The sequence below is a fragment of the Cherax quadricarinatus genome, chromosome 45 (assembly GCF_038502225.1).
Source record: "Cherax quadricarinatus isolate ZL_2023a chromosome 45, ASM3850222v1, whole genome shotgun sequence".
Lineage (NCBI taxonomy): Eukaryota > Metazoa > Arthropoda > Malacostraca > Decapoda > Parastacidae > Cherax > Cherax quadricarinatus.
The window spans coordinates 24,680,712-24,708,526 of NC_091336.1; the positions used below are offsets into that span (position 1 = coordinate 24,680,712).

The 27,815-nt window shown below is 39.8% G+C and overlaps 1 protein-coding gene across 1 annotated transcript in view; it reads left to right on the forward strand.

Moving 5' to 3' along the window:
- LOC128694937 (lachesin-like) overlaps positions 1–27,815 on the forward strand; it is a 393,551-nt gene that overhangs the window by 236,442 nt on the left and 129,294 nt on the right. Inside the window, exon 2 of the mRNA XM_070094368.1 lies at positions 14,259–14,330. Within this exon, the coding sequence (XP_069950469.1) occupies positions 14,267–14,330 (64 nt within the window). The 5' untranslated portion in view covers positions 14,259–14,266. The remainder of the gene's footprint in view (positions 1–14,258; positions 14,331–27,815) is intronic.

Below are 27,815 nucleotides of genomic sequence, written 5' to 3' on the forward strand. Positions count from 1 at the left end.
GAGGACTAGGAAGATTTAATGGAGTTTTTCATAGCGTTCGAGCTGGAGTAGTTTTATTTTCATGTCAGTGAAGGTGAGGGGAGGAGTGCTATTGTTAGGGAAGGAGAGAAAGCCTTGAAAACTTGCTTAATTTAGTTAATCTGGTTGGTAGTGGGGGCTGCGACGTTGGTGGTGGGGACTGTGACGTTGGTGGTTGGGACTGTGACGTTGGTGGTGGGGGCTGTGATGTTGGTGGTGGGGACTGTGATGTTGGTGGTGGGGGCTGTGACGTTGGTGGTGTGGGATGTGAAGTTGGTGGTGGGGGCTGTGACGTTGGTGATGGGGGCTGTGGGGTTGGTGGTGGGGGCTGTGACGTTGGTGGTGGGGGCTGTGGGGTTGGTGGTGGGGGCTGTGGGGATGGTGGTGGGGGGCTATGAGGAAGGGGAACGGAAGAAGTCCAGAGACGTGTACTCCAATCATCCACGAAGAATCCAATTACGTTCTCAAGTCACTTAGGTATAGAGTCCAATGACATATATTTCAATCATGCAGAAAGAGAGCCCTGTAACATGTACTCCAATTATCCTAAAGGAGAATAAGCTGACATGTTCTTTGGTGAAAATATTTTTGAATATTTGCCAACCAATAGAAATATGAAAGGATCAAGGCGAGGTCAAGAAGGCATTCAATTTCCTGTTCCTAGACCTTTCAACGTCTGCTAGTTGGAGCAGATGTGCTTTAGTTCACTAGATTCCTTACATGTATTGAACCAAGTACAGACCAATGTGCAAATATCCTCATACAACTACTACACCTGCTGTTACTACTACTCCTGCTATTACTACTACTCCTGCTGTTACTACTACTCTTGCTGTTACTATTTGTTACTACTACTATTGCTGCTATTACTGTTATTACGAAAACCATTATTATTATTGTTATGCAATTACTATTATGACAACCGAAATAAAGTTACCGTTTTTAATTCTCCGAAGACTAGAAAGAGAGAGAAAAGAATATTTTAGCTATAATTATGTACATCGAAAAGTATGTTCCTCTCATTGTACATACATTGAGAGACCACACACGTATTGTGAGCAAAATTAGTGATAATATAGATTCATTTCTTCTTATTATTCTTTTTAGTAATCTTTACAGGAAAAGGGGTTACTAGCCCATTGTTCCCGGCATTTTAGTTGACTTTTACAACACGCATGGCTTACGGAGGAAAGATTCTTATTCCACTTCCCCATGCATATAAAAGGAAAAGTAATAAGACTAAGAACTATTAAGATAAAATCAAAGAAAACTCAGATGAGTGTGTATAAATAAATGTGTACATGTATGTGTAGTGTGACCTAAGTGTAAGTAGAAGTAGCAAGACATACCTGTAATCTTGCATATTTATGAGACAGACAAAAGACATCAGCAATCCTACCATCATGTAAAACAATTACAGGCTTTCGTTTTACACTCACTTGGCAGGACGGTAGTACCTCCCTGGGTGGTTGCTGTCTACCAACCTACTACTATATAAAGGAGGGGTTTGGGATATTCGCAGTTTGGAGGGATATGTTGTGTATCTTTATACGTATATGCTTCTAAACTGTTGTATTCTGAGCACCTCTGCAAAAACAGTGATAATGTGTGAGTGTGGTGAAAGTGTTGAATGATGATGAAAGTATTTTATTTTTGGTGATTTTCTTTCTTTTTTGGGTCACCCTGCCTCGGTGGGACACGGCCGACTTGTTGAAAAAAAAAATAGATTCATTTGCGGGAATCATAGCACGATTGAAAGCAAGTAGGAAATCAGAAGGATTTGACCCCATTGCAAGTCAGTGTACAATTAAAGAGGTGTTATGTTTAGACCATTTCTTTGGCTAAGTAGCAAAGATTTCGCGGTTTACTGGCCTGCTAGCTTTGAGGTCTGTTTGGCCGTCACCTCAAAGTCATGCCTGGTCACTGAATTTTCAAGATTTAATCTAGAATAACAAAATCAAGTCAAATATATTTAGCTGATATTTAGGTACATTTTGATACTAAACAAAATATAACTACAATGCAAAAGTGTTTCAAAATTGTAAATGTTAAAAATTCGTGTGTATTATATATATATATATATATATATATATATATATATATATATATATATATATATATATATATATATATATATATATATGTGTGTGTGTGTGTGTGTGTGTCATTTCGAATATGTAAAACTGGTTAATTAGCAAGAACTCATTTAAAATTAATTCCTTTCTGAAAATTTCTCTTATACGCTTAAAGATATATTTTTTTCATTAATGTTAATGTAAAAATTTATAATTTTGCACCAAAAGAATCTTAGAAAACTTACCTAACCTTATTATAACAAGCGCAATTTATTTTAGCTTAACCCAACTAAATATATTTTAGATTTGTTTACAATAATTTAATATTAAACAAACACGGTGAAATATTTTTTTTTCGTTAGGTTCAGAATGATTTTGTTAGGTAAGACACATATGCAACAGTTAGGTATCTTTATTTCGAAACGTTTCGCCTACACAGTAGGCTTCTTCAGTCGAGTACACAAAAGTTGATAGAAGCAGAAGAGACTTGAAGACGATGTAATCAGTCCATCACCCTTAAAGTTTTGAGGTGGTCAGTCCCTCAGCCTGGAGAAGGGCATTGTTCCATAGTCTGAAACAATATGGAGTTGAAGTGACAGGATGGAGCCTTATATAGCGCCAGGAGGTGAGACGTAGGTCACTAGTAGAACGCAGATGTTGGGAGGTCAGGTCCCTCTTAAATCCAGCCGTTCTCACTAGTAGAGGTTGTCGAAGTTGATTTCAGGTCTGTACCATGATACCCTTGTGTTGCAGTGCCTGACAGATTGAACATTATAATGGTATAAAATACCGACAGGTTGTGAGGTAAGACTTCAACTCCATATTGTTTCAGACTATGGAACAATGCTCTTCTCCAGACTGAGGGACTGACCACCTCAAAACTTTAAGGGTGAAGGACTGATTACATCGTCTTCAAGTCTCTTCTGCTTCTATCAACTTTTCTGTACTCGACTGAAGAAGCCTACTGTGTAGGCGAAACGTTTCATATGTGTCTTACCTAACAACCTGTCGGTATTTTATACCATTTTACTGTTCAGAATGATTTTGGCGAAATTATTGCATACACAAATTTTCACTTGTCCTATATGGCAAGACGAGCGTTGCTATTTAAGCCAAGATCGCAAGTTCTGCCTATTCGGCACGATATATATATATATATATATATATATATATATATATATATATATATATATATATATATATATATATATATATATATATATATATATATATATATATATATATACTATAAGTGAAATAATTGTTAAAATGACAACTCTTATCAGTGCATAATTATGTTAACAGTGGAAGGCAATAACTTCTTCCCTTCAGCAGCTTAACTAATTAGGTATTCCTTAGCTCTAGACTAAAATTGAAATATATTAATAATGACTTCTGCATGACCAGGTAATCCATCCCAAGTCTTTATCTCTGCATATTAAGTGTCGGATCCCAGCCATTGTGAAGCAAAATATTCTGGACACTGTTAGCAATCTAGTAGATTTGGATTACTTTAAAGTGTTGATAGTGAAGGTGAAATGCGGTAACTGTGTCGACATGAAGGAAATCTTTATTAAAACGATGTTTCTTTCAATGAGAACATGACAAACCAACGAATAATTTTGATAATTCAAGATAATTCAAAGATAATTTAAGAGGCCCTTGAATTATTTTTGAAAGCTGGACAATGTCTGTCCATAACCATATAAAATCTACGACTGATTAATAATCCAGAACTTCTAATGAAAAAATGAATGACAATAAAACGAATATATTTAATTGTAATTACCTGTATAATAGTACTGAAGATTATAATAACAATACTATTTACAGAATAAAAACAATAACTGCAATATTAACAACAATAGAATCAATAGCAAATAAAAAAAGCTAATAACCACTATAAAAATTCTCTCGCAGCCAAGGAAGTTTAGTGACTCGCTGTAAAAATCAACATCTTTGACCTTTCTTCTCTCAATCGGTACTGAAAGAGCACTCACATCCAAGTGATAATTCAGGATGTTGTCAATAGGGAATCAGCCGTCAAAATTAGCCGAGAGGTTCTCACGGTGTATATATTATTTGTGTCTGGACATTACATACCTACATGTGATAACCAAAGAGGCATTATGATAATCATAGTGTATATATTGACTAGATGTGTGCAATGTATACCCACAAAGCATCATGTCTTACCTGAATCTCATAGCACAGGAGATGTATGATCCTTAAAGATTTTTTTGTTCACCAGAGAATATAATAATAATCTTCCCCTGATCGTTTCCCCACAGACTTAGGGGACAAGCCAATGATAAATTAAAACGCGCTTTAATCAGGAAGCCCCAAATTAGAGATCTGGCCCAGAATATATGAATAGAATAGCTTTGTCGAAGGAATGCTGATCGCTGCCGTTTTTAAAGCCAATTTATTGCCATCATATATCGTCTAGATGAATGTCAATGACATTTTGATTGGACAGAGGCGCACTCAAAATATTTGTTCGAAAGGATATTGAAATTTGTGATCAGCTGGAATTATTTGCTGAAGGATTAGCATTTATTTATACTCATCCAATGCCAGTTGCAGGCTTTTGTTGTTTCCTTTTGTAAATCTGTTCTTAGTCTTGTTTTACATTTTGTCTTTTTTCTCGTATGTTCATTGATATATGGTTAACTCAAAAGAACAAAGGAACATAAGAAATGAGGAACACTGCAGCAGGCCTGTTGGCCCATACTAGGCAGGTCCTTTACAATTCATCCCACTAACAAAACATTTGACCAACCCAATTTTTAATGCTACCCAAGAAATAAGCTCTGATGTGCATTTCCCTTTGAGATTAGGGAAATGTAATCATTTTTTTCATAATCCATTGTAATAACTGTTTATAGTACAAAATTTAATTTTGCAATGTATCTTAAAACTACTAAAAATACTGAAATTATATAAAGCATACACTAATTATATTAGAATATTCTGTGGTGAGTATAGCTTACTTGAAGTATGAATATATACCTCAATATATATTCTAATGTCCTCATATATGCGATTAAAGTATTCTTGACTGTAAGTAAAGTAAAAGGACACAAGTGCAACTAATGTGACATTTATTGTGGCAACGTTTCGCTCTCCAGGAGCTTTATCAAGCTTGATAAAACTCCTGGAGAGCGAAACGTTGCCACAATAAATGTCACATTAGTTGCACTTGTGTCCTTTTACTTCACATATTGTCGGTAATTCTACCAACTTTATTACATTCTTGACTGGTGGTAAACAAGTGACATAAAATCTTATCGACCATCGTGTGTCTGTAAGTTTTAATATCATTTAACCAACCAATAATAATAATAATAATCGTAATCATAAACGTATTACTAAATGTTTTATAGTCTCAATGTATAATTTAAAACGAATAACTGCTTCTTCTAAGGAATTAGGATTAATCTATAACATACAGGAAATTAAATGTTATTGAACACAGAATAAAAACCATACCACGGCTGGGATTGAACCCGCGGTCAGAGAGTCTCAAAACTCCAGCCCGTCGCGTTAGCCACTAGACCAGCTAGCCACAATAAGATTCGTCCAACTAGGTATATTTCTACACCATAGGAAGGTTAGCATAGGCACCACTGTGACCACAAATGCAAGTTTTTACAGACAAATCTCCAGCTAGCGTGGCCGTGACGAACTCTAGCTCAAGTCCCCTCACTGCCGTCAACATGACTCACGAAATCGTAATGACACGATTGCAAACGAACCATACCCCGGCCGGGATTGAACCCGCGGTCAGAGTGTCTCAGAACTCCAGACCGTCGCGTTAGCCACTAGACATAGTTGGACGAATCTTATTGTGGCTAGCTGGTCTAGTGGCTAACGCGACGGTCTGGAGTTTTGAGACTCTCTGACCGCGGGTTCAATCCCGGCCGGGGTATAGTTTGTTAGCAATCTTGTCATTACGATTTCGTGAGTCATGTTGAACACAGAAATCACGTGCAGCATAAAACTCTTTAACAAATGTAGCTGTGTGTGTGTGTATGTGTTTGTGTGTGTATGTGTACTCACCTATTTACTCGCCTATTTGTTGTTGAAGGGGTCGAGACTCAGCTCCTGGCCCCGCCTCTTCACTGACCGTTACTGGGTCCTCACTCCCTGCTCCAAGAGCTTTATCTTACCATGTCTTAAAGTTATGTATGGTTCCTGCCTCCACTACATCAATTGCCAGACGTTTCCACTTCCTGACAACTCTATGGCTGAAGAAATACTTTCTAACATCCCTTTGACTCATCTGAGTCTTCAACTTCCAATTGTGACCCCTTGTTTCTGTGTCGTGTGTGTGTGTGTGCGTGTGTGTGTGTATGTGTGTGTGTGTGTGTGTGTATGCGTGTGTGTATGTGTGTGTTTCAAGCCTGATACGAAGCAAAAACCGCCAGTAACAACAATTGAATGGAGGTACCAACCGGTCTATACTCGATTAGAAAATGCCATTACGTAAATACATGTCGTAATTGCCGAACTGCTGTACCACTCTGTGCCTCGGGTCGTTATGGCTTCAGGTCGCTGAATTTTGGCACTAATGACGCCACTTATTTCGGTTTTTGGAAGATGTGGCGCCCAGGAGACATTTTTGGGACGCTTTAAAATTTGCATGTAATGACCTGTTTGTAGGTTTTATTGTTTAGTGTTAGTCAAAGTTTGTGTGTGTGTGTGTGTGTGTGTGTGTGTGTGTGTGTGTGTGTGTGTGTGTGTGTGTGTGTGTGTGTGTGTGTGTGTGTGTGTGTGTGTGTGTGTGTGTGTGTGTGTGTGTGTACTCACCTAGTTGAGTACACACACACAAAGTTTGTGTGTGTGTGTGTGTGTGTGTGTGTGTGTGTGTGTGTGTGTGTGTGTGTGTGTGTGTGTGTGTGTCTGTCTGTGTGTGTGTCTGTGTGTCTGTGTGTGTGTGTCTGTGTGCATCTGTGTGTGTGTGTGTATCTGTGTGTGTTTACTCACCTAGTTGTGGTTGCAGGGGTCGATTCACAGCTCCTGGCCCCGCCTCTTCACTGGCCGATACTGGGTCACTCTTCCTGCTCCATGAGCTTTATCATACCTCTTCTTAAAGCTAAGTATGGATCCTGCCTCCACTACATCGCGTGCGTAAGTGCGTCTAACTCTGGCTCCTCTTCAGATCACCAGACGAGCCTGGCCCATGGCCGGGCTCAGAGAGTAGATAAACTCTCGAAACTCTTCAAAGGTATATATCCTTTCCTCCCACCAGTTTTGTACAGTTATTCACTGGAACATTTCTGTACACGCACCATTAGTAATGATTTAATACCACAAGTGTAACATCCATGGTGACTGCGAATGTAATGAGTACAATGGTGAGTGCATTGATAATAGTATAGGGAATGTTTTTGGAAGTAAAGATACTCAGAGCTAAGATAAAGGTAACGGATGCAGAAATGAAACTAATGATTTTTGGGGGACAGGGAAGATGCAGCTGGAGAATGATGGTGATAGTTAAGGATTAAGGATTTTATTTCTTTGCATAGCTTACCATGTGTAATTATAATTCTGATTTGCTACTTACAAAGAAAGTCACTATCATGCCGGGGCAGTTAAGCAAATGTATTGTTAATTCCTAAAGTGATGGCTGTTGTGTTGATAGTGTCTGTAATGGAGAGGATGATTAAGAGTGCCATGGAGATGAGATTAATGACTCTGATCTTTGCAACAACTATCAACACAGCCATGAAATATGAATATCCTGGCCAAAAGCATTTAAAAGTTGTTGCTACTTAAACATAATTTAGGACTGTTTGGTGAGAATTATTGCAATAAGTCCTTGCATGAGACACGTTTCATCATGCATGATCTACGTATAAATTAAGATTTTAAAATAAGTTATTTGCTGCTTCCAGGGAGTTATTTTTTAAGTTACACACAGAGCGCCTGTTTTGTGTGTACTTACCGAAGTGTGCCTACAAGTGTGGAGCTCAGGCTCCTGGTCCCCGCCTATGTACCATCTATCAACAAGTATTATTGTTGATAAATTAGACACATGTGCAACTCTTGGGTATCTTTATTGCGGAAACGTTTCGCCACACAGTGGCTTCATCAGTCCATACATAGGAGAAACTTGAAGAACAGGAGGAGAATGAGGAAATCAGTCCCTCAACCTTGAGTCGATGTGGTCAGTCCATCAACAGTCCATCGACTCAAGGTTGAGGGACTGATTACCTCATTCTCCTCCTGTTCTTCAAGTTTCTCCTATGTATGGACTGATGAAGCCACTGTGTGGCGAAACGTTTCCGCAATAAAGATACCCAAGAGTTGCACATGTGTCTAATTTATCAACATGTCGGTTCTCTGAACCATTCATTTATCAACAAGTATTATTGTTGCCTTAACTTAGTCTCTCCACTAGTTTTGAATCCAAGTGTAATTTTCTGCCACTGAAGAAAGATCCGTTATGTCACCAACTTAGCGCGATGTTTCGCTCTGTATAGACTACTACGCTCTAAACAAAACGAAATATTGTTCCAATAAAAACTTGTTCTGTAGTGTGTGTTTTATCTTCAACATTACCGGCAGAACATCGCATGCATCAAACTCTTACAGTAATTCTTGCCATTCATCTGAGAATCATTAAGAAATTTAAAGTCGATTTACTTCGTATTACAGAAACCTTAGACTGAATCTCTAAACAGCTCTCAGCCTGAGGCTCAGTTGGTTGGTTAATTGGATTGAAAGCCTATTGACTGCATGATGATCATTAAGGTTGCATGTTAACCGTTCACGACGTCTAAATACTGTAAATCCTAAAACAGGAATTGAAATATACCTAGTGTATATATACTAGAGATATATTCCTATTGTTTCCGCTGTCTCTTACGTTGACTTTGTTTAATTAAGCTGCTTGAGTGTCTAAGAACTTAATAGCCAAACTTTTAAACTCTTTGTTTACGTGTATAGATATAATTGCCATGGCTTTAATGGTATGTAAATTTACATATCCGAACATCTACTACGAGTACGTTTTTTTTTTTTTGGGGGGGCATTTAAGAGTCCTTTAAAGGCGAACATCATTAAGCGAAGCACCCTTTAGCTTTATTTGCCAACATTCCGTATAAATGAACCACACTATAAACATGAACTCTTGCATTGTGTTGCACAGATGATCAAGTATCATGGTGATGGTCACATAAGGCAGGTTCGTCTGGAAACAGAGTGTTTCCCGAGACGTGTCTTAGTCTTATGATGACCAACAGATGTAGCTTTTGTCATCTGACCGAGGCCTTATATATATATATATATATATATATATATATATATATATATATATATATATATATATATATATATATATATATATATATATATATATATATATATATATATATATTGTTGCTGGTTGCAGTGTCTAGGTTGTATTCCATCCGAGAGATGTACTTCTTGAATAAGTAAGCGATTAATGAAGATATTATGTTGCTAGCACTTTCAATTTTAGTTTTTCGTAAGATTTTATATTTTTTCATTGTAATTTTATTAAGATTTGTCTGAACTAAAGATATCTGATACTTGATTATTAACTTAATTACTTAATTACCGAGTAATGGAATTTTAAAAACTAGTCTGAAAGTATACTTACATATAGGATTAACCTGTTATGGGTTCGTGTCTTTTCTTTAGTGAGTTACATTTGCCAGATTACATTTTACATTTATATTGTTCACGGTCTCGGTCTCTCTGTCTGGCTGTCTCTCGTTCACACACACACACACACACACACACACACACACACGCACACACAACGTATATCCTTGAAACTAACAAAAAACGAGTAATTAATAATGAACATTTGTGTTGTTAATAAGAGGAAGGAATTACACAATATCACAGCGACAGGGAACCTCATTCTAAAGTTCAGAAATATATCTCAAGCCCGAATCACGTAAGTGGATTCAAAGAGGCTTCCCCTCCATTTCTTGGTCTTGGTCTCGCTTTAATGTACATATAAATACACATATATGCTACTCTTCAGCAGATGTGTGTAATTAAACTGAAGTGTAATTATATTTTAGCCTATCTGTAAGACTGGGCTACGAGTAATATATTAAATTTTCGTAACTTCACATTTTTCCCAAGGCAAATAAATCTCTTCACAGTCCGACATAAACACAACTTTGATGCTCACTCTAACTCACCGCCTGGATGTACGTCTAATGCAATTTGTATATTATTAAATATACAATTTCCATTGTATTCTGGGGTTACAAAGAAGAATTTCGTAATACAAAACTGTGTTACACTAGCTTGGAGTAATTTACTGTCTAAAGTTTGTGAAATATTTTTCGGTCTATGCTGAGAATTTATATATTCATCTTAAATAGTTGAAACGCTGACGATGTCGTCTCCAGCCATAGCTGTTTCAGCCCTCTCTTATGGGAAGGTTCCCATGGCGTGGCAAAGGGGCTCTTGGTCCGAGGAATTATATCCCTTATTTCCTTCCTCGGATCTAATCTAAATACTTCCCTCCTCTCCTCTCTCCTTCTGGCCTCCAGTTTGAAGACCTTTTTCCCATGTGAAATTCAGCTCCTCGGCAGAAGGAAAATAGTTATCAGCCCCGTTGCAACGTAGCCGAGGGTGGTGTTGTAGTTAAGCAGGAATTGGATTAACTGGGGACGTGCTGGACAGTCCTCCGGTTCTTTCAGGGAACGGCCTCGCGTGTTCTTGGATGACGTAACTTTTCTTGGAGGCTTTCCTTTGATCCGATGTTGGCACCAAAAGGGATACCACACCAGGCGTTTCCAATCACCCTCCTCTTTAAGTGGCTAATCCTTGCTCGGTCGGTTCAGGAGGTGCCATACTGGTATGTTGGGGTTCATGATATATTGGGCAGGGTAAAAGGCTTCAGTAGCACCAGCCGCAGCTGTTCATTATTTCTCCGCATCCTCAATTAAAAAAAAATGAGAAACACAACTAATAATGAATACTTGTATTCATACTGCACCTCCTCCCTGACCCCTGATCCTTGCGGCACCCTTACCTGACACCGGAACACCCACGGACCTTCCTCAAAACCCTGTATCTTTTACAGGCAACACCTCGTCATATGACTCTGGAAAGGGAGTTCATCCCGATCCCTTTGATACCTCTGGCCTTTGTGCTACTTCCACCATACTCACGGCTTCTTCCACGCCACTGCTTCGATTACTGGATCGTTGGCGCGTCACAGGTAAGAATGGTTCAGGGATATCGTTCGAACGCTTTCGACACATACTAGACCATCCTAACATTACCTGGAAACCTCTTCCCTTACAAGATGCATTTCAAAGACAAACTTGGAGAAAATTCTTTTACCTCAAAACGACAACTCCTGCAGATTTCTTTACAAACCACGGTATTGGCAAAGCACTCGTGAGGCATGTTGCCCAAAATGTATCCTTGAATGGCGTCAAGAGTTCAATGCATATTGCTGCTGTATGAGATCCTGAGCAGGCCGATAACCTTTCCCATATCCGCTCTATCGGCAACGCCCCAGTCACAATAGACATTCCTTCCTCGATTCGAGCTGCAGCATTTCCTCATCTCGTACACTTTAACCCAGCAAGAATATTTGCAACTTGAGCTCCAAAATCTCCCTATCACTAAGGGAGAGATAGATAAACTAGAAAGTAGCTTACCTATAAGAAAAGTACGCTGGTGAAGATCTCTTGATCCAGTGAACTGGAATAACCCTCCATTTCCTTGGGTTGAATCTGATTACCTACCACTCCTCTAGGTGCTGTATTGCCCTTAGTGGTTTAGCGCTTCCAACTAAATATAAATACAATTTTAGGCCTTAAACGAAATAATCTAATGTTCAAAAACTCACTCAAATTAATGTCTCTGATGATTTTATGACTATGGATATGAGTCCAAGAAAGAAACATTATGATAAAACTAGATGTTCATCATGGATCTTCTTCCGGACTAATAAAAGAAAATGAGTCTGACAGTACAGCTGAGAGAGAGAGAGAGAGACAGAGAGAGAGAAAGAGAGAGAGAGAGTTAAGCAGGCAGGGAGGCAGCAAAATTTTCATTACCGTATATGCACAATACCCACTTCTTTATGCTAAAGCATCCCTCATTCTCAACATGTTTGTCTCTTTCCAAACCTTTCATATATTTCTCAAAAGTTTCGTCTGATCCTTCCCTCAAGCCTCTCCATCATCCAGACTGAATGACGAGACACTCACAGAAACAATCCAACTCCATCTTTATATATTTCCTTGCTAACATGTTTTCTGAAGCACGACATTGCTGGCAGGATTTCCTCGGGAATGAGAGGAAAACTTCCCTTCCCAGCCATTATTGCCACAAGGAAAAATATAGTCGTGAGAAGTTTTTTTTTTTTCCCCCACCCCGAGAGCAGCTATATTAATGTTTTCTTTACGTCTCCTTCTCCAGGGATTATTTTTATATACTTTCATCTGATTGATATTTCTCCCGCTTCTCTGGACCAGATACCTTTATTATTTTTAAGGTTATTAATTATTTACTTATATCATTACTTTGTGTTAATGTAATTGCTGTATTATTTTGTAATTATGTAATTGTTACCTTCCAATAGGAATTTTCCTTCGACACCCAAAACGTCCTCCCAGTTAGATGTCTACACGACTAAATCTTAAATATTCTACATTATGTTTTGGTAGGGTGATTAGGTTCACTTAATCTAAATTAATATTTATGCATATAAAACCGTCAAAAGCGAAGCTACATGAATGGCTGCTTCTGGCTACTGGGACTACATCGCCTTTGCTTAAGTAATCGGTTAGACCATGCTTCCCTCTAAGCCGAACAGCGGGTTACAATATCAGTCTCTAGCGTTACATATTTACGTTTATTCCCAGTCCCCACTCAAGGAAGGTTGTTTGGTTAGGGGTTAATAATCCAAGGAATTGGACTTGTACCTCCCCTTCCTTGAATCGAGCCCCATTGCCTCCTGGTCTCAAATTATTTGTTTGCGTTTAGCGCTTCCTCTGACTTTAATAATAATTATGATAATACGTTTAAAACTTTTTTGACCTTGTAAGCCGGACTATCACATATTTTCCTACAATTCCTCCCACATTTTCCTGATAAACCTATATTGCTAAACTAGTTTCCCGTGTTATCAAGCGAGTTTGAGACCATTAAAGCGGGACAAATAATAACTAATATTATGATTTAAACTTTGGAAATAATAAATATCACAAACATTTATGAATGTATATGTATACACGTTAATATGTATGTTTAGTAGATATTTTTAAGCATGAAGTACATTAATGTATACAGGAAGAAATGACATTAAAATGTTTGACTACACAGAAAATAGTGTAATTCTTAGTGCCTTTGAAGTTCCTCTGATCATGTGTCTATAAGTACGTAAAAGCGCTCTGGTATTTATGCTATTTTTTCACTGTGGATGAGGGCTTCCAATTAGTACCTGCGGTGGTGTTTTACTATATTCTTTATTTTGATTATATATATATATATATATATATATATATATATATATATATATATATATATATATATATATATATATATATATATATATATATATATATATATATATATATATATATACACTTGAAATATAGGGGGTGGTAGGAGAAAATTCTCAAACAGCTTCAGGGAGAACCTTGAGTTTTCCCTGAAGCAAGTTTATTCTTTTCTCTGAGGATGAGGGTCCCAAGGACAGTTCTAGAGGTGGTCCCTTCCTATATTATATATATATATATATATATATATATATATATATATATATATATATATATATAAAAATATATATATATATATATATATATATATATATATATATATATATATATATATATATATATATATAGTGTGTGTGTGTGTGATATTACCTGAAAAACACTTGGTATGGACTCTTTTTTCTAATTATATAAACACATATAAGAATTCAGGAGAGACTATTCTTTCGTGCCAGTGAGGAGGGAATTCACAAGCACACAGGGCAATAAAAAGAGGGAATACCAGCTGGCACATACCTTCGTTTGGACAGCAGGTGTCCGAAGCCGGATTATATAGCACAATAGGCCATCGAGTGCCTGGGCTTCATACAGGAGCCTCTCGACATTCTTTTATTTCCATTGTTAATGAATAGAAATTCCTCTCCATCCCTTTCAGGCCCGGTGATGAATGCGTTCCGTCGCCTCTGTGTCCAACCCCTCCAGCTGCTGCTGCTACTACGTCTGGCAGGTAAGGACACTATTTTTGTTTTTAGGGATTAAGAACATAAGAACATAAGAAAGAAGGAACACTGCTACAGGCCTACTGACCCATGCGGAGCAGGTCCATGTTCCCCCTCCAGGATTAGACCAATGACTACTCCCCCCGGAGTAGCCCAATGATCCACCCAAGTCTGGTCACCTCCACTCAAGGATGGAGCACTGCACCAGACCCAGCAGCACAAGCTAGTCAGGTCCAACTCACACCCACCCACACCCACTCATGTATTTATCTAACCTATGTTTAAAACTACACAACGTTTTAGCCTGAATAACTGTACTCGGGAGTTTGTTCCACTCATCCACAACTCTATTACCAAACCAGCGCTTTCCTATATCCTTCCTGAATCTGAATTTTTCCAACTTGAAACCATTGCTGCGAGTCCTGTCTTGGCTGGAAATTTTCAGCACGCTATTTACATCCCCTTTATTTATTCCTGTTTTCCATTTATACACCTCGATCATATCCCCCCTAATTCTGCGCCTATCGAGAGAGTGCAGATTCAGAGCCCTCAGTCTATCTTCATAGGGAAGATTTCTGATACATGGGATCATCTTTGTCATCCTCCTCTGTACGTTTTCCAGAGCATTTATATCCATTCTGCAATACGGTGACCAGAACTGAGCAACATAGTCTAAATGAGGCCTAACCAAGGATATATAGAGTTGAAGAACAACCTGAGGACTTCTATTATTTATATTTCTAGATATGAAGCCAAGAATTCTGTTAGCTTTATTGCGAACACTAATGCACTGTTGTCTTGGGACGACAAGAATAGGAAAAAGGACTGTGGTAGGATAGAGCAGTGAAAGCGGTTTTAGTTAAGCACAAAAACTAAGGTAAGGAAGACCTGACCACTTTTTACCCATTCGTACCGAATAGGTAAAACTGGTCAATTAGCAAGAACTCATTTAAAATTAAGTCCTTTCTATAATTTTCTCTTATACATTGAAAGATATATTTTTCATTTATGTTAATATAAAAATCAATGATTTTGTACCAAAGAACCTTAGGAAACTTACCTAACCTTAATAAAACAAGCTCAATTTAATTTAGCCTAATCCAACTAAATATATTTTAGACTAGTTTACAATAATTTAATGATAAACAATGAAATTTTTTTTTCTTTAGGTTCAGAATAATTTTTGCGAAATTATTACATACACAAATTTTTGCTTGCCTTACTCGGCAAGAAGAGCGTTGCTATTTAAGCCAAAATCACAAGTTTTACTATTCGGCACGACATTATATATATATATATATATATATATATATATATATATATATATATATATATATATATATATATATATATATATATATATATATATATATATATATATATACACAGTTGGAACAGTTGGGATTAAGACACATTAAATATATAGCTTTGGAGTGGTTGGTGCCTTTGTTGAATGAAAGAAGGGAAGGTTACGAAGGATTGTCAGAGAGCATACAGTCACTTTCTGTAAGGTGACAAAATAAAGTATAAGAGTTATTGGGGGATTAACTCTGTGATTATACCGGGTAAAATGTACGGTAGAATTATTGTTGAAAGTGTTAGGGATAAAACAGAAATTATTATTGTCAACAAGGTGGATAAAGAACAGAATGTCGGTAGACCAAGAATTTAAAAAAAAATGTATGTAAACAATACTTACATGAAAGTAAAGAGCTTTTGTGGCATTTTATAGTTTGCAATGAGCATTTGATAGGGTGAACTTGGCAGAAGTGTATGGAATATAAAGTTTATAAAATAAATTGAGAATTTTTAAACGAATAGTGAGGCTCAGGTCAGGGTATGAACAACACAAATTAAGTGGAAGGAGAGGAGGCGGCAGAGGATAGGTCATGTCACTGTGTTCTGAAGTTTAGAACATTTGACAACGTAATGGGAAAGGCCGGCATCTACAGAAACAAAGCCAGGACTAGGATTCATATTAAGAAAATTGGGTATAAGAGCCGTTTCAACAAGACGTTTTTGAAGGTTAGTAAAGAAAGAGTGGTTTTTAGCATTGCATCAATAGAACGGTTGTTGGAGTAGCCAAGGTAGATAAATTTTTTGTGTTATTTAAATCTGTCAAAGAGCAGCCAGTTTCACGCACTGAAAAACTGAATACCAGCTTGTACCATCAACCAGTTCGATAAGCTAACCAATGTAGACGTAAGTGATATCTATGTTAAATAACCCTGAAGTTAAAGAATCAATAAAACAAAACAGGCTGCAGTTTCATGACTCTCTGATCGCGGGTTCTAACCCAGTCCGTGGTATGTTTATATTTTTTCATTATCAAACCACTGTAGTAATTAATTACTGCATTACATCATTACTAATTGATTAAACTACTGTAGTGGTAACCTATGTCATTTCTAAACCAACATGGCAATATAAACTCTGTAAACTGCAGTTGATAGTTTTACAAAAACTCACTATGATTATGTAAACACTGGAGTAGTATATCCACTTCAGCAGTAGTGTTTAACATTACTAAACCACTAAGGTAACAACCACTGTATCTGCACTATTCAAAAAATACACCTATGTTAATACAGCATAACTCTGGTTTTGCAACCGTAGCAGTAGTTATAATTGCCCAAATTATGTTCCTGGTGAGAGTCACCTCACGTACACAAACTTCCCGACTGTCGTTAGGAACAAAATTCACCTCGGCAAGTCCCAAGAGAGAAATTAAAGTTTCTGCGAATGCCTAAGCAGACCCGAGGGACAGGAAACAAAAATAATACACAGGGGGGAAACGTGAAGCGAATTGCTCCCCTTTCTTCTCCAGGGTGGCAGTGACTTTTGACGAAGTGCTTCCTCGGAAGGTTCCTAATGTCTAGCACTCAGTGAAGAAAGTTGAATGTTCTACAGCTTACACTAAACTTGCATAATAGACATCGTTTCACTTTTCCCGAGCGTCACGTCTTCACTCGATTGCTGTTAACCAAGCGTCCTTCCACCGCTCTTTACGGCAATACCTGACATACTACACAATCTGTCTAAAGTAGCCTTGTGTTAAACACGTACCTAAACAATAAAAAAAAAAAATGAAGCTGTGTGGGTCATAACATGTCAAGACCCATGTCAGGTGATTTTTTTTTTCTGGCGAATAATTAACGAGAAAGAGTGAACTCATCTCTCTCTTGGCTTTCTACACTCAGTGTCTAAAACGCGTCTTTTCCTTGAGTGAGTAGAGGGGTAGGAGTCGTCCCGGGAAGGATTGAAGGGAGGGAATAAAATTTTGTGTTTTATGGTCATAAACATCCAACATTTTATAATCTTTTACGTTTCAGGTTTTGAGATTGTGGATTGGCTAATTTTAATAGTATTAGACCATATAATTTTGAGCATTTCGTTCACAAGAACGTTTTAGATTGTTCAGGCACAGACAGAGATGCTGCAACCAAGGATTTAATGGACCAATACCAGACGACCAGCTTGCTGTTAACACTCATTTGCTAGTATCCACTGAAACAATGCTGCAACACCACCTTTCGTGAGAATACTAACCTTGCAACACAATTTTCCTGGTATTGTTAGTGCTGGTACAGGCAGCGACACTCAGTATGAAATGACTAGAAAAAAACCTGGTGTGACCAGCTTGTTCCACAGGTCACCACCTTCATCACCACTCATCTCCGTAATTCATCGGTTGATCTCTTGCCCGAAGTTACAGCAGCTATTAACTTGGCTTGTGGGTTCATGCGTCTTATTTGCTGCTTCTCTGAAATCTTTTTACGTGTTTTATGGAATACGTTTAGTTTATGTTTGTGTGTTTACCCAACCCACTGAAAGCTTAATCGTTGACGGAGATGTTCGCTTTAGCTAATGGCTCTTAATTGAAACATCTTTATACATACAACATTATTAGTAATTACTTTAGCGTTTAGTTATGATTATACTAGTAAAAACTATTTTTAATAAGCATAAAAGTTACATTTAAAATGTAAATAAAAGAGCATTGCATAAATTATACTGGAAAAAAAAGCTAATAAAATATTAATACCCATAATAAAATATATAATAATATTTTAAAATTATTCAGGCACATTATATCATCTGGCAATCACAATTGTTATAGAAATATATTAAAAAAGAAACAATATTTAGAAAAACGACGACCGAAACCTTACAATGAGGTTTCGTTCATCGAAACTATTTTATAAAGTTTCACCTAATGGCCTTTGTTACATCTATAGAAAATACCGCAATGTACATAGGTCAAATTATGTACACAATGTGCATGGCGAAGGCAGTTCACGCACAGTGTAAACATTGAATTCAACACACACACTCGACGTACATGGTGAGCTTAACGCTTGCATTGTATACAGATTTTCTTAAAGAATTTTCTTTATCTTTTGTTTGTGTTTCCGACATTTTCGAACGATTTACGGTTTATTGTTTAGTAACCCATTGAAACCTTACCAAACAAAATATGTGATAGGTCATATTTAGGTAGGATGTGATGTAAATAGCTTAGAAAACCGACAAGTTGAAAAGTGAGCCACTTATGCAACATTTGAGAATGTTTAATGAAGAAATGTTTCCCTAATCTGTAGCTTCTTCAGTCCAATACGTAGAAGAACGGTGGTAGATGAGTTTGTGGTAATCAGTCCCTCAAACTGATAACCTCAAACGCTGCGTCATCTTCTGCTGTTCTTCATTGTATTTGACTGAAGAAGCCTCTGGCTGGCGAAACGTTTCCTCAAAGATTTTAAAATGTTGCACAAGTGTCTCATTCTAGACTAGGATAAGCTAATGTATATTATCTATACTTATAGTTAATAGACATTGACAAAGTAAGAAAAACGGATCCCTTATATTTTTCAACTTATCATGGCTTCTTTGAGCTTTGGTATCTCTATGCATCCGATTAAAATGGCCTCATATATGGGTGCGGTGTAATTATTTTTTTCGTTTGAGTCACTATAATCTCGTTAGTCTGTTGTCCTCTCATCCACGCTGATGCCATGACGTGAGTCGATCATGCGTTGCTCATTGCTGAGTCAAAGTATGAGGCTGAAGAGTCCATAGTTTTCTACGAGGGTGAGCGTTTTCTTGTATATTTCTTCATGGATGAAGTCTCTTGTGATTCTAAGTTTTGATGTGATTTTTTGTGTCACTCGTGCTCTTTCAACTACTACTATTACTGTTGTGTAGATTATATCGCATTCTTGGTTTGGTCGTCTACTGTTTGACGATGAGCTCTAGATGTTAAAAACAAACATTTTGGTTGAATGAGTGAGTGGAGTAGGGAAGAACAGATTAATGCAGATAAGGTACTTGGGTGGAAGGGGCGGTGCTTGTACGTGGAGGGCATCACATTAATTACATCCCGGGTACTTTATTAATTCCTTTCCATCCTTAGGGATAGCAGTTTGTGGCTATTGTCATGGTTGTTCATATTCCCCTTATATTCTGGCAGTGCCTCAAGGCTTTAGTTTCCTTCTGTCTTGAACTTTGGCCGCTACACTGATTTTATGCATTAAATACCTTTTTCATTTATGTTTTTTTTTTTTTGTGGAGATGTCTCCTTCCTTTATGTCCACCTAACGAATGTTTAAATTTGCTCATGATTAAGTTAAAGCATTTTCGCCTCTAAATTTCTATTTGTTTGTACCGCAAAAACATTTTTACTATGTTTCTCCTAAAAGGTTTTGAGGAAAAGGCACACACTCCAGGACATGTTTGTATTTGCACAGCTTTTTGGCTCTGTAAAGTCTCACAAATTCTCCTCAGATCGAAGCATTTTTTAAATAAAAGTCTGTTCTGCAGTGTGTCTTTTGTTAACTGTTATGTGCAGTAAACCATTTGGATCCTGCCTAAACGTTTCCGAAATGTTTCTACTTACTAAAAAAAATGCCGCAGCTAAAATAAGAGTTATAATACACCGCTATTGTGTTTCGTTTACGTTGGCTTTATTTCTCTCGAGGACATTGACTTTCCACGACATCTTGGCCACAGCTCTAATGTTGACTGTATTGTGTGTGTTACCGATGGTGTTTGTTGCTTGTCCTGTTGAAAGAATTAGCTGTCGTTCAGGATGACACTTAGTGTACCCTTGGTTGGTAGTTTTTAACAGTTTCTTTTCCACGTGGACTGGAGAATTGGGAAAGGGGAGCCTTGATGCTAGTAAAGCTTTCATGAGGCAAGAGATTGGGGCTTCCCCTCACTTTACTTGACTAAAGCCAGACTGTTTCCAATTACTCAGGCACTGTTTGCTACCTACGCATGGTAATGGATAAAATACAATTATAGTTCTTCTTATACATTTTAATAACATGCGAGAGTTGTTTCTTGGTAAAAAATAGTCTGGGTTGATCTTGCATTTGTCCTTTAAGAAGCGTTGAGTAAAAGTTTATAAAGCCGTAAGTTCTTTTTAAATTAACAGATATATTTTTTATATTTTCTGTTTAAATATATAAGAGTGTACCGATTTTAAACTGGTTTCCAGTTAACATAACCTGGAGTGAGGTGTTGTCTTTTATTATTGAAATATCTAAGAAGGGAATGAGTCATATCTTTCCTAAGGTAGACTGAATCATCGGTTCAAATTAATTGAGTTTGTTCGCAAAATTGTCCAGGTATAAATATCGTAATGAGACGACCAGAATACTGTGATAGTGGAGCCACGTTACGGTGTTGAGGCGATGCTAGTTATAGCACCTTCTAAACAATTATATAGACCTAACTTGAAAGAATTTCTTAGGCCTTTCAAGAAATTTCATAGGTAAATAGGTTCTGCTACTAAGGATTACATATGCCCTGCTTTAGGTGAACCCACTGATCTTTCTTCGAAGGATTCAATGAAACTGTCATAAAGGATTTCATTGATTCTGTCTCAAATGGTTCTACGGGTCTTGCTTAGAATAATTTCATAGTTTATGCTTCAAAAGATTCCATAAGTCAGTCTTCAGTAGACTACTTAAGTCCTGTTTCGAAGAATCCCACAAGTCCGGCTCCAAAAGATTCACAATGTCCAACTTCAAAGAATTCCACTGTTCCTACCCAAACAGATGCCACTAGTCCAGCTTCAATGGATTCTATAAACGGCTTAGCGAACACAGCACTACAGGCAAGCCAATGCCAAGCCGATCTTCTGACACCACAGCTTAGAAGCAGAGCAATGGGAATAGAGTATGCATCAGTCAATAAGATCCATGAAAGCGTTGTGAGGTAAACGTAAGCTGAAGTTGGCTGTGGAGAGTTTGTCATCTTAATTAATGCTCCGAGTCTTTTCCAGTAAGTCTCCTGAATCTTGAGGTAAACACTTTTAATAAAGATTTTGCGTAGAGATAACACAGTAAATAATGTACTGGTTCTCTGACTTACGAAATCGTAATGACACGACTGCAAACAAACCATACCACGGATGGGGGTTAGAACCCGCGATCAGAGTCTCAGAACTCGAGACCGTCGCATTAGCCACTTGGCCAGCTAGCTTCAATAAGAATCATCCAGCTGGATGAATCTTATTGAAGCTAGCTGGCCCAGTGGCTATCACGACGGTCTGGAGTTTTGAGATACTCTGATCGTAGGTTCTAACCACACCCGTGGTATGATTTGCTACTGCTTTTTGCCACGCAGGCCACTCTAATTTTATTTATTGTGTTTCAACATCACAGGCGACGGGAACAAAATGGTAATTATCACGAAATTAAATGAGATATGAAAACACGCAATTTAAAAGGGAAATAGCTTATTTTTATGTTATGAATTATTAAAATAATAATAATAATTCTATTAACACAAAAATACCAATAATTATATAATTGGGTAAAGTTTAAAACCAAAATAAGGTTAACAAAACCCAAATTACTACAGTTTAAATATTATTTGCGTTCAAAATGTTAAATATTATAACTGAAAAATTAATACGCGGAATTTATAATGGATTATTCATTAGTCGTGTTCTTTGTTGTCCGACGTTGGGAGTAAACTCGAAATATTGTTGCCCATGACAGACTGCTGGTTTCCAGGGTCGTTCAGGTATTTGCAGGATGTGTTGCGGGAGTCTACTGGTGTGGGAGTCTGCTGGTGTGGGAGTCTGCAGGTGTGGGAGTCTGCTGGTGTGGGAGTCTGCTGGTGTGGGAGTCTGCTGGTGTGGGAGTCTGCTGGTGTGGGAGTCTGCTGGTGTGGGAGTCTGCTGGTGTGGGAGTCTGCTGGTGTGGGAATCTGCTGGTGTGGGAGTCTGCTGGTGTGGGAGTCTGCTGGTGTGGGAGTCTGCAGGTGTGGGAGTCTGCAGGTGTGGGAGTCTGCAGGTGTGGGAGTCTGCTGGTGTGGGAGTCTGCTGGTGTGGGAGTCTGCTGGTGTGGGAGTCTGCTGGTGTGGGAGTCTGCAGGTGTGGGAGTCTGCAGGTGTGGGAGTCTGCAGGTGTGGGAGTCTGCTGGTGTGGGAGTCTGCTGGTGTGGGAGTCTGCTGGTGTGGGAGTCTGCTGGTGTGGGAGTCTGCTGGTGTGGGAGTCTGCTGGTGTGGGAGTCTGCTGGTGTGGGAGTCTGCTGGTGTGGGAGTCTGCTGGTGTGGGAGTCTGCAGGTGTGGGAGTCTGCAGGTGTGGGAGTCTGCAGGTGTGGGAGTCTGCTGGTGTGGGAGTCTGCTGGTGTGGGAGTCTGCAGGTGTGGGAGTCTGCTGGTGTGGGAATCTGCTGGTGTGGGAGTCTGCTGGTGTGGGAGTCTGCTGGTGTGGGAGTCTGCTGGTGTGGGAGTCTGCTGGTGTGGGAGTCTGCTGGTGTGGGAGTCTGCTGGTGTGGGAGTCTGCTGGTGTGGGAATCTGCTGGTGTGGGAGTCTGCTGGTGTGGGAGTCTGCTGGTGTGGGAGTCTGCTGGTGTGGGAGTCTGCTGGTGTGGGAGTCTGCAGGTGTGGGAGTCTGCAGGTGTGGGAGTCTGCAGGTGTGGGAGTCTGCTGGTGTGGGAGTCTGCTGGTGTGGGAGTCTGCTGGTGTGGGAGTCTGCTGGTGTGGGAGTCTGCTGGTGTGGGAGTCTGCTGGTGTGGGAGTCTGCTGGTGTGGGAGTCTGCTGGTGTGGGAGTCTGCTGGTGTGGGAGTCTGCTGGTGTGGGAGTCTGCAGGTGTGGGAGTCTGCAGGTGTGGGAGTCTGCAGGTGTGGGAGTCTGCTGGTGTGGGAGTCTGCTGGTGTGGGAGTCTGCTGGTGTGGGAGTCTGCTGGTGTGGGAGTCTGCTGGTGTGGGAGTCTGCTGGTGTGGGAGTCTGCTGGTGTGGGAGTCTGCTGGTGTGGGAGTCTGCTGGTGTGGGAGTCTGCTGGTGTGGGAGTCTGCTGGTGTGGGAGTCTGCTGGTGTGGGAGTCTGCTGGTGTGGGAGTCTGCTGGTGTGGGAGTCTGCTGGTGTGGGAGTCTGCTGGTGTGGGAGTCTGCTGGTGTGGGAGTCTGCTGGTGTGGGAGCCTGCAGGTGTGGGAGTCTGCAGGTGTGGGAGTCTGCTGGTGTGGGAGTCTGCAGGTGTGGGAGTCTGCTGGTGTGGGAGTCTGCTGGTGTGGGAGTCTGCTGGTGTGGGAGTCTGCTGGTGTGGGAGTCTGCTGGTGTGGGAGTCTGCTGGTGTGGGAGTCTGCTGGTGTGGGAGTCTGCTGGTGTGGGAGTCTGCTGGTGTGGGAGCCTGCAGGTGTGGGAGTCTGCAGGTGTGGGAGTCTGCAGGTGTGGGAGTCTGCAGGTGTGGGAATCTGCTGGTGTGGGAGTCTGCTGGTGTAGGAGTCTGCAGGTGCAGGAGTCTGCAGGTGCGGGAGTCTCATCATTGTAGTTTTTGTTAAACCATAAGTTTATTTTATTATTGACAGGTTTATATATATATATTTTAAAGGTTTAAAAGTTACCTTCGTTATTCTTATAAATTATTCCCACGATCTCTGTGACTAGGTTCAATTTTTTATTTATTTTTGTGGTATACAAATAAAGTCATTTCTAACTGTAGGCAGAAAAGATATTCGTTAATTTCAGGATGTATATAATCAGGTGTGATCTTCCAGGTGGTGCTGCATACTTTATCATATTCAAAGCCCAGAATATATCAGAGCAAGGCTTCTAAATTGTTATTTTGTCCTGTCCCGTATACATCGCCGCTATGACTAGGCTTACGATGCACTTCTCCATAATAGTAATCTTGTAGCCTATTCCAATGGAACTGCGGTCCATACCTTCTCTTTAGGTTAAAATTGCCAGGTATGTCTATTACAAATATAAGGATCAGTGCTTTTCACAGTACAGGACCTTGAGTGACGCCACTCGTCATGCTTAACCTTTTTTATGCTTCCACCCAGAATAACATTCTCTAATTCTTTCTCTTTAGATAAGATAAGATAAGATAAGATTTCGTTAGGATTTTTAACCCCGGAGGGTTAGCCACCCAGGATAACCCAAGAAAGTTAGTGCGTCATCGAGGACTGTCTAACTTATTTCCATTGGGGTCCTTAATCTTGTCCCCCAGGATGCGACCCACACCAGTCGACTAACACCCAGGTACCTATTTGCTGCTAGGTGAACAGGACAACAGGTGTAAGGAACCGTGTCGAAATGTTTCCACCCGCCGGGAATCGAACCCGGGCCCTCCGTGTGTGAAACGGGAGCTTTAGCCACCAGGCAAATTTATTTATGCAACAAATTATATTCAGTGTGTGCATTACTCTCTTATACAGTATCAAACTGTATATTACAGTGCAGGAATATGCAGTTCGCCCACCCTGGCTTCCTTGTTTTATCTCTCTTACTCTACCGTAAAACTCCAATAGGTTCATGCGACAGAATTTACAGTCTCTAAACCCATGCTGGTTGTCGTTAGTAAAACTATTTCTTTCCAAATGCGCCACCGCTCTCGTTCTGATTATCTGTGTGTATGTACTCACCTATTTGTACTCACCTATTTGTGGTTGCAGGGGTCGATTCATAGCTCCTGGCCCCGCCGCTTTGCTGATTGCTACTAGGTCCTCTCTCTCCCTATCCCATGAGCCTTATCATACCTCGCCTTAAAACTATGTATGGTTCCCGCCTCCACTACGTCACTTTCTAGGCTATTCCACGGCCTGACTACTCTCTGACTGAAGAAATACTTCCTAACATCCCTTTGATTCATCTGAGTCTTCAGCTTCCAATTGTGACCTCTTGTGTCTGTGTCCCATCTCTGGAACATCCCGTCTTTGTCCACCTTGTCTATTCCGCGCAGTATTTTATATGTCGTTATCATGTCTCCCCTGACCCTCCTATCCTCCAGTGTCGTCAGGCCGATTTCCCTCAACCTTTCTTCGGAGGACAATCCCCGTAGCTCTGGGACTAGTCTTGTTGCAAACCTTTGCACTTTCTCTTATTTCTTGACGTGCTTGACTAGGTGTGGATTCCAAACTGGTGCTGCATACTCCAGTATGGGCCTGACGTAAATGGTATACAGAGTCTTGAACGAATCCTAACTGAGGTATCGGAACGCTATCCATAGGTTTGCCAGGCGCCCGTATGCTGCAGCAGTTATCTGATTGATGTGCGCCTCAGGAGATATGCTCGGTGTTATACTCACCCCCAGATCTTTTTCCTTTAGTGAGGTTTGCAGTCCTTGGCCATCTAAACTATATTGTGTCTGCGGTCTTCTTTGCCCTTCCCTAATCTTCATGACTTTGCACTTGGCAGGGTTAAATTCAAGGAGCCAGTTGTTGGACCAGGCTTGTAGCCTGTCCAGGTCACTTTGTAGTCCTGCCTGATCCTCATCCGATTTGATTCTTCTCATTAACTTCACATCATCTGCAAACAAGGACACTTCTGAGTCTATCCCTTTCGTTATGTCGTTCACATATACCAAGAACAGCACAGGTCCTAGGACTGACCCCTGTGGAACCCCGATTGTCACAGGCGCCCACTCTGACACCTCGTCACATACCATGACTCGTTGTTGCCTCCCTGTCAGGTATTCTCTGATCCATTGCAGTGCCTTTCCTGTTATGTGTGCCTGATCCTCTAGCTTTTGCAGTAACCTCTTGTGAGGAACTGTGTCGAAGGCCTTCTTGCAGTCCCAAAAAATGCAGTCGATCCACCCCTCTCTCTCTTGTCACCTTGTCATAAAACTCTAGTAGGTTTGTGACACAGGATTTTCCTTCCCTGAAACCGTGCTGGTTGTCAATTATACACTTGTGTGTGTGTGTGTGTGTGTGTGTGTGTGTGTGTGTGTGTGTGTGTGTGTGTGTGTGTGTGTGTGTGTGTGTGTGTGTGTGTGTGTGTGTGTGTGTGTGTGTGTGTGTGTGTGTGTGTGTGCGTTTGTATGCACTCCGATTTATGCTTGCTGCGGTCTAGATTCGTCTCACGCCATCCTTCTCCTAGACTACTTTGATTGGCATCGCTGAAATATGAACTCTTGGACCTAATCATACCTACTCTTGAGGCTGTGTTGAGTTTGCGTCCATCACTGCCACATTCAAGTCACTAGATTTTTCAGCACCGAAACTAAAGAAATACTTCCTTACGTATCTAAGGATCATGTGTCTTCAGAGCCTCCATCTGTGTCCTTATTTGTCCATCAAAGTCTCCATCTGTGTCCATATTTGTCCATCAGAGCCTCCCTGTGTGTCCTTATTTGTCCATCACAGCCTACATCTGTGTCCATATTTGTCCAACAGACGCTCTCTCTGTGACCTTATTTGTCCATCAGAGCCTTCATCGCTGTCCTTATTTGCCCAGTCTTCCTTTCTCCTCCACACTTCCAATAATGTTTGGATCATTTCCTTGAACCTCTCCTAATAGTGAATTCCTCTCAATTCTGATACTAGCCTAGTTGCAAGCCTTTGTACCTTTTCTGACCTTATGAGCTTGATCATGTGTAGGCTTCCTCCTGGGGGCCAATTAATTACCATTTGCCAAAGGCCTCGTGTCAATAGACACACGCATGCGTGTGTGTGTGTGTGTGTGAGAGAGAGAGAGACAGAGAAGGAGAGAGAGAGAGAGTAAGAGAGAAACACGTTACTCTTCTTATATTCATTGTTCTTACTGGGTTTTCATGACCCACTTTGTGGGTCCCTCATAAATTGAATTCATCTTGATAAAGATTTTCAACATAGGAGATGATTTTTCATACTGCAGTAACGTGTATGATGAATGGTAAGAAATGCCGACAAATACAGGACAAAAACAACAATACAAACTTTTATTTACTCACGACATTTTGTGCGGAAAACATCTGTAAATTAAGACTTGCTCTATGCACAATGCTTTTTCAGTGATGTCGTATTTCGAAAATCACACTGTTCACACACTGACATCCACCATCTATACACAAATAACCCGCACATAGGAGGAGCTTTCGGCGACATTTCGGTCCGACTTGGAGCATTGACAGTCACAGTAACACACGAAGGTGAGGAAGCCAGGGACGGGGCGAGGAGAGGCAGAAAGTGGAGAAGTATTGTTGGACATAATGCTGGCAGTGGAAGTAGTGGTAGTAGTAGTAGTAGTAGTAGTAGTAGTAGTAGTAGTAGTAGTA